Source organism: Apostichopus japonicus, chromosome 3 (assembly GCF_037975245.1).
Source record: "Apostichopus japonicus isolate 1M-3 chromosome 3, ASM3797524v1, whole genome shotgun sequence".
Taxonomy (NCBI): domain Eukaryota; kingdom Metazoa; phylum Echinodermata; class Holothuroidea; order Aspidochirotida; family Stichopodidae; genus Apostichopus; species Apostichopus japonicus.
Window position 1 is genome coordinate 12,953,554 of NC_092563.1, and position 8,891 is coordinate 12,962,444.

Genomic DNA, 8,891 nt, shown 5'->3' on the forward strand with positions numbered 1-8,891 from the left:
ACAGCCTATACCGTAGCATGTTTTGGACGCACAGTTTTCAAAACAAATCCTCCCTTGTTATTGTTTGTCCGTTCATGTTGGTGTACGCAACGAGTCACTGTTGGCAGTTTTTCTCATGTGGAGTAACTGTTTCAGCATTCAAATTCTGACATATATTGCGGGAAATACTTCTCTAAGGAATAAGTAGAACCTAAGCTGCATCATCATGCCTGTTTTGGATGGATTAAACAAAAGTTGTAGTCAGGAGAGGACCGATGCCGTTTCATCTTTAGACATTTCCAAAGAAGTTGATGAATTGGTTAACCGGATATCACAAACGTTACAACTCAAAGCCCAACAAAAGCTACGGGTCAAGCGAGTTAAGAGTGTTAGGAAAGCCTTTCATCCTTATGAAATTCCAAACGAACAAGCCGTTCATAAAATGGAAAGAACTCGATCCAGCCCGAACAGGGAATGTCCAACTACAAATAGCACTTTTCGCGATAATTTGACAGTCAGGTGCCGTCGTTCAATAAAATACGACACAAAGTACCCAACAGATCCACACGAACTCCTCAGATCTTTGCTGCGTGAAGGATCTCTTGTAAAGGAAGCAGTACAAAGATTGAAAGACAGACAACCTCATTCATCAAAAGTATCAGTTTCGGAAGAAACAGAATTGCGATTCAGATAGTCCTGGTTTACCATTTAGCTGCAACCTCTTTCTACAATGGTGATGTGCAAGCTAAAAAGAAGTCACGGCCGTATAAGATTAACGTTGCTACCGTTAGGCCTATGTAAGGCTAGCCTAAGGCTTTACACAAACATGCCTGTCTAAGACATGTTTTGAAGAGAACTTGGAATAAATCATCAGTGACTTCATACTTAAAACCACTGTCAGATCTGACAAGTAACACATTGGCAATTCAACAGTTATGAATTCAACTCTAACACTACCAGAACCAGACATACATTATCTCAGTCATGGTTCAATCATCCATCACTATTTTATTTCATATTTTTGTCTCATCTCTGGATTAAAAACCACTGAAGGAAGTTCTGAAGGATCACTCCCAGAGTTTTACCAGCTGTGCAAAGGCTTGCGTCTATTTGCACCTCTGCCGGACCAAATTCAGAAGCAAGTTGGTAGAATTTCTAGTGGCATCGTATGCTGCTAAAGAACTGCATCACTTTTGCTACCTTGCATTGCAACATGTTTAGTTGCCCAGATATTGGAGGCTGGCTGTCTACTCTAATTTTTTCCCCAAAAGTGATTCCCTCCCCCCTTTTTTCCCCTTGTCTTGTGAAAGATCAAATTGTCATATTTTGTTGTTTGAACATGTTTAGAATTCTCAAGATTTAAAAGTTAAGACTTTTCCAATGATCTAACACTAAATGTTTCAATAGTTTTCTCATTTAGCTGATCATGGGTGTAACACAGTTAAGTAGTAGCATGGTCACCTCGAAGTTCGGACACCTAAGCCTTAAAACACCCCCAAACTAAATCTTCTGGTATAAATCACCGGAAAATATACTTCATATGGTGGGAGAATTATGTTATAGTACGATACACGGCCAACTTTCTTTCCTGCAAACTGTTTTCACGTTGTAATCCAAGAAGATTCTTCGTGATTGTGGAACTGGTATTTCTTTGCTAGAGTATTGCGAAGTTCGGACACGCAACCCACAGTGTGGCGCTGGTGATAAAATTGGTGGCGCAGTTGCTCTTTCAGTAATTATAACAGACTTCATAGGTCGTCTTCATTTTATTGACAAATATGTAAGTAATTTCTTGCACACGGGTCATTTTGGAGAGAAAATAACTGTAGCTTCGTACTTTTTGGTGAAATTTGGCTATTCCTGTAGGTTATCATGGTGAAATCGTGTATTTCTTAGGGTGTCCGAACTTCGCAGTATGCCGAACTTCGCAATACTGACTATAGTTCAGATAGTTCTCGTAACACAGCTTTTCGCATTGATTTTGTTAGATAAATTTTCAACATGTCTAGTAAATTTGTGTTACAAGGTTGTGTTTTACTTGACATTGTGTATTATGAACAATTTAAGTCAGAAATTTTGAAGATTTCCTTGGTATATATATGCACTTTGCATGTGATTGGAACTAATATGAAAGTGTCAGGGAACATAGAAGAGGAATATAATCATTAATGTTTTGCTAATTACACTAATTTTCCCCATTTTCGAGTCTTGAGATTGAACAACATTTTACACTTGGTAAAGTTAATCTTTAAATTATAAAAAAACAAAGCTACAGTGATGGAATATCAGATTATTCATTAGGATATCTGAACTTATAAATGACAACAAACATGAAGTTAATGTTGTAATGTTTTCCAACTATTTGAAACTGAAAAGTTCAGCTAATGTACTGCAATGACAGGAAGTATTCTTCCATTACCTAGAATATAGTGTACTTTTACGTGTTTCTCAGTGTATGATACACACACTCAGGGAGATTCCAGTTGGCTAAGACTTGGAGAATTGCCCAGATATGTGACTGTTTTCATTTGTGTTTCACATATCATTGCCAAGTTTTCAGTGTCTGTCTATAAAGATTGCACAACATGTCTGTATTGACATGCGTGATGGATACCATCCTAGACTTGGGTTGTACTATTTTCCAGTAACTGACATATCACGTCAATGGGGATCCAGCGTATAACAAACACACTCAGGGAGATTCCGGTTGGCTGTTACTTGGAAATTTGCCCAGATATATGCGACTGTTTCCATTGTGTTTCACATATCATTGCCAAGATATCAGTGTTTGTATTTTAAGGAACCTTGCACAACATGTCTGTGTTGACATATGTGATCATAATATAGATATCGTTGCAGACTTGGGTTGTACCATTTTCCGCAACTGTGATATCACATCAATGGGGATCCAGCATATAAAATGTTTATTCCAAGTGATGCAATGCAAGATGACTTTCAGCAACAAAAACAATATGTTGATATTTGGTAGGTCATGATCAAGTTGTTTTGATGGTCTACTGTAACTTCTACATATTAAAAATTCAAAAATAAATGTCTGAAGTTACCTTCTGATGCTAGACAAGTTGATAACATTGTTTACAAAAACCTGGAGTGTCCCACAGCCAGTGCAGCAGTGTTGATTTCAGGGAACTGTGCACTCATGCTGTTTACCAGGAAGTACAAAGTTCATTGAGCTGAATCTATTGTGAGTTTTGTTCAATTTATCTGGGCTGTATTGTGGCAACATCTGCCAATCCATGATTTTGTTGGGACACTGGCTATGTAGGAAATTAAAACTTTCAGCCAAAGACCGTTTCACCATTTTGCACAGCACAGCACAAAGTTCTTATATATTCTGATCATGCTAAACTATTCTTTGAAGATCAGTAGTGTTCACCAGTTTACACAGTAGTCAACTAACCAAGTAGAAAGCTGCACGTTTGCATAGCACAAGTTGAGCTATAGGTGTAACATGGAAAGTATCAGAGATGTCGGTACTCTTTAATATTCAGGTCTAAATGTTAGGTAATTTAAATGTAAGTTCCAAGTAATGAAAACTTTGGTCTGTTTTACCACCAATATTAGGGAAAATGTAGTCTATGCTTGGGTTATGTATGCTTATGCTTCTATGCTTCTTAATACATTGGCTGAAACTTGTTTAGCAGTTGCCAACAGTTGGCAGATAATGCTCCATTCTAACAGCTTAGATTTCCTGTTAGTAGGATAAATAGCATTACTGTCTGGTAGCCTCCTGCTAACCCCTGTTATTGGTAAGCAGTACTTGTACGAGTATCATTGCACGTACAGAATGTGGGAATTCTGAGTATTGATTGATTTGAACCAAGTTGGCAACAACTAGCACCAATATCATGATTCATTGTACCAGGCAAAATTAGATGATACATGCTCCCAGTATTTCTTGGAAAGCTGCCAACTTGCTTAAAATGCCCTGGGAACCATTAAAGTTTTCAGTCTATATGCCCATACTGTGAAGGTAAAGGTTTCGTATTTGTGACCCTTTCCCTACAGCTGAACATTACAGTTAGATATATTGTGATAACTCACAAATTGGGTGTGACCAAATGCAATAGTATTTACTTGTGTAGAAGCCTGTCATTTTTGTTGAGATAAGGGAAAATGTTTCGTTTCATACCTTCTTACTTGTTAATGATATTGTAGGAACATGATGCAAAATCAGGCTTCATTACATGGTAACTTACATTAAAATGTTGTCATTATTCTGTGAAGTAAACTTTCAAAATGGTCTAGACCAATCCTCACTGTTCAGTATTATTGATGTTTAATGTTGACATTAAGTATACAGTAAAATTCTGTTACCAAAGGTTTCAAATTCTGTTTGTTATAAACTAGTTTCCATTTTGGTTGTTTTTTGTTTGTGTTTTCTATTATTAATTTACATATTTTGGTGTTGTTAACTTGTGATTTACTGTGTGATAGTTTTCATCAAAACACATATGGACTACCAGGGAGTTCATAACAACTCCCTGGGACTACACTATAGATATGACTCACTGTGAGGTGATGTTTTGTTCGATGCAAGCTTGTGATTGGTTGCTTCATTGTGTAATTTCACTCAGTTCTCAGTTAATTGGTGTTTACAGTACAGTAACACACCACACACAAGTGTTGCTATCCATTTGCATCATTTGACCTGATTATCATGTGTTATTGTATAGGCTTACTGTGTATTGAACTTGTGCATAATATCTGCATTAAACCAACTAACAGCAACTATTTTATGTATTACAATGTACAGTTGTACACAATGACATGACTTTACCAGTCGAACAGGTGTGTAGTTTAAGCAGATTTTCACTCATTATAGAAACTGAAATCATTTGAGTTGTTTACCTGCTGTGGTATTAATTCCAACACTGTTGATGTCCTGAAGGCTTCTACAGTAATTCAGACAGAAATGTTATACTGTGGTTTTGACAAACAAGAACCTCATTTTTTGCACAATGATTTTGTTACTCTATTTTTTTACACAATTTTGTTGCATAACAAATTTTGTATTGTTTTGTGTCTGTACTGGTATGATACTGTGTAAGTATATAGTAGAGTGAACTGATATACTTACTTTAGCATGTAACATGTGTGCTCATTAACAGTAGTTGAATATTATCACATGAATGTAAGTTGTAATACAAAAAGATTTATACATATATGGTGAAGTAAAGAATGGTGAAACTCTAAACTGGGAAGTAAATGGTGTAAGAGATGTTGGATTTATTATCGTGTAGAAGAATTTCAAAATATATCAGATTGATAAAGTTGATATGTGACTTTCTGTTTTATATTTGTACTTTGATTGGTTCCCGAGGTGAAGTACTATTGTGTTGTTTCTATTAAATTTACAATAAATTGGTCAAATTGGAGCTGTTTATATGGTGTCCAACCAGTCATTATGGCCATTGTGTTTAGAACCTCCAGCCCTCCCCCTCCCCACCCCCCACCAAATTGATTTGAGTCAATTATTTCATTTAGGTATTGTTAACATCCCTGACTTTCTTTGTTTCTTGAGTTCCTGATACAGTTTACATAGCAACCAAGGCACTTTAGGTAAGCTAATTGTCCAATATAAAATAGTGACGCAACCAGAAAGCCAGTCGATTTTGTGATTCCTTTCCATTCAATTTGCCAAAAACTCAAAACAATCATCTGACTAATGTAGAGCAAGTGAGTTAAAGCTGTCCAAAAATTAAGTAAGAACCAGACAAGAATTTGCAACAATCCATTGTGGGCAGCAACCATGTCATTCACTCATAAGCATTTTACAGTACAGAATTTTGAAGCAGTGTCTCAATATCCAGAAAGAACAGTTTTCCTATGTAAGACAGACACATTTTACCAATTCTGAGCTAGCAAATCCCTTTAATAGTTGAGTGTTACATGACTTAGTTTATAAAATGTGACATATTCTTGAGAAAATGGCCAAGTTTTTTTACCATTTGAGATAACCATTTTGACCCATTGAGCCAGTTTGTGCCCATTTGAGAAAACCTGTTGATCCCTTGAATACAGATAGATTTCAATGCATGTTTAAAGCAAGAGTTTGAACTCTGAAGCAGATTTCATTACCTTTAAGTCAGGTATGTTTTGTTGAAGACCTATATACATATAGAGCCCCTTCACAGAACAAACAAAACTGAATTTGACCAAACTATGTTTGTTCACCAAAAGAAAATCATAGCATAGGAGATTTCACAGAATAATTGTAGCTTTAATTTTGGAGATATCATGTTTAAAGGTTTTCAGACTTTGATACCTGTTGACCTCATGTGACCTTTACCAATTTCTATAGGATTCTTGCACTCGCTAAGCTGATTCTACATACTTTGATGAAGTTCACGAAAAATGCACTTCTTGTGTTATCCTGTTTACAAGATTTTCCGACATTCACTTAAATGTTGACAGCAAATGACCTTTGACCTCCAACAATTTCAATAGGGATCTTGTACTTAACATGCTGAATCTGCATACTATGTATGAAGTTCAACAAAGATGTACTATTGAGTTATCGTGTTCACAGTTTCAGACTTTGACCTCTGTTGACCCCAAATGACGGTTGAACTTCACAGAAAACAATAGGTGTCTTTTATTCATTCAAGAAGACAGATCCACATCCCAAGTATGAAGTTAATCCACCATCAACTTAGTTACCGTGTTTAAAAGCAAGTGTCATATACATACACCCACACACCATCGCATAGATTCCTTTTGCCACGGGCAAGAAATCAGTAACTAACATCAGTTATGTTACTGAGGAAAGGCCTGTGGCTCTCTCACATACTTTAACAAGAAGCACACATGTTGTAGTGCCATTCATAGTGGATAGTTTCATCCCTCCCACCCTTCAATGAAGAGCTAAGTGGGGGTTTGCCCCACATCATAGTGTCTGTATCGATCAGGGGGAAGATGTCTATTCTACTATCTTAAGTGAGCTAACTTTTGCAATAGTAGTGCTAATAGAAGTACAAATAGATTTAGATTATGTCAATTATTATCCAACTGAATAAACACAGAACACTTCAATAAACACGCTTTGGGTTATAGCCAATGTAGGCCAATATGCATAATTGCTGAACAATTGGTCCCTATCAATGTCTTTGCAAGATACATACTGATAAATCCAAAGGGGCAGGATGGAACATGAATTGCTATCAGCACATTGAAACAACTGTCAGTGTTGGACCTTGTAGCAACTTGCACATTCAGACCAGCGGATGAAACTAGTACCTCTTGTGACCAAATGAAATTTGACAACGCGACCTGGATGCTAGACTCAGCTGCACACCAGTTCCAAATAGGGGAAGCCCCTGTTAATCACACTAATAATACTCTATAAATCTCCCCCATTTACCCCTCAACCCCCCCCCCCCACCTCCCTTTGATTTATGACTTGTTTTACCAATAATCTCATAATTGTCTGTGACTTACTTCACTCCTATAGAACATTTCTCAAACTGAAACCAACACAAGACTGTTCTTGGCAACCATCCATCACTCACACAGAGGGCAATGCTTGTGATATATGAACTAAAAATCTGTGTATATGGACCGCAATATGGCACTGTCTTGTTCTCCATCCCCACTCCAAGATTGGGAACTTATTCTAAGCCTAGAAAGGTTGGTACCCATTACCACCTGAAGGATTTCAAGAAAGTTTTATTAATATGGCATGCTATCATCTATATACAGTGGCCCAGAAGTGAAATTGATAGAAGATAACATATTACATATTTGAAATTTGATATTCCGGATGAAAAGTTGATTTCAAGATAATGGAAATCTAAACTTAAGTCAACCTTTCAACTTAGAAATCTTATTTCTAAATGTACTGAGAAACTGTACATAAGTGTCATGCAAAAGTCTCAAGTTTACATAAAACTTTACTTTTTAGGCAACCAATGAACCCACTGCTACCCCCCCCCCCCCCCTCTTTAAAAAATGATTAGTATCCACAAATCTTGTCTTGAGACAGTATAAATACTTTTGAAAGTGAGGAATATTATAATTTCATCCAGTGGATGTATTCTTAATCAGAATCACCCAGAAAGTCAAGCTCATAACCAGCATGTTGTTACATAATAAAAAAGTATCGGTTGATAATAATAATATTGAGAATTTATAAAGCGCAGCTATATCCATCGATAACGCTGCTCAAGGTGCATAGTAATATTACCCTGGTCAACGATAACCTGTCAAACAACTCCTCCAAATGGCAGCAGCTAAACAGCGCCTAACTGACAGTTTTATCTCCCAGGTCTCCCATTTATACACCTGGGTGAAAAGAGGCAATGGAATAAAGTGCCTTGCCCAAGTACACAATGTAATGCTCTTGCCAGGGCTCGAATCTGTAATCCTTAGATCACAAGTCCACTGCCTTAACCACTTTGACCACAAATCCACAATGCTCTCACTGGTTCTAAGTGGATTAGAAAAAGCAACCTTGACCATTTTAATTTATGCTTGATTTGCTTCTGCACAAGTCCCTCCCGAATAAAATAGCAGAATTTGTTCTAGTTGATGTCAATGAGAGTTGTCTATTTACATCTACTTCTGAATGAACCGTAAGAAAAGTCCTCTACTACTGATGGAGCCAGTGACACTTATGAAGAAAAACTTTATAATTTATACTAAATTAATTTTTCTTGAGTAGCTGAATTTGAATGATAGAGTCAATTGAACCACAGAATGATGACACATTCCTAACAATAAAACCCCTTAACTTTGCCATCATCAACAGTCTAAACACATAAAGCAATAAAAACTATTATCCCAGATAAATGTGTCCACCATTGAGCAATTAAAAAAATATGTGCCTTATTCAGAGGCTAGGTACTTGGGAGTTGTCAGAGATGAGAAGAGATAAATAAAGAAACATGCAA

General features: G+C 36.7%; 1 protein-coding gene across 1 annotated transcript; it reads left to right on the forward strand.

Annotated features, from left to right (window-relative positions):
* On the forward strand, positions 1-5,278 carry LOC139963654 (uncharacterized). Its single transcript, XM_071964660.1, has one exon. The coding sequence runs from the start codon at positions 206-208 to the stop codon at positions 671-673; it is 468 nt and encodes a 155-aa protein (XP_071820761.1). The 5' UTR covers positions 1-205; the 3' UTR covers positions 674-5,278.
* Positions 5,279-8,891: the final 3,613 nt, after the last annotated feature.

Coding starts and splice junctions, on each gene's coding strand:
- LOC139963654 (XM_071964660.1), top strand. CDS start 206: ATGCCTGTTTTGGATGGATTAAACAAAAGTTGTAGTCAGGAGAGGACC.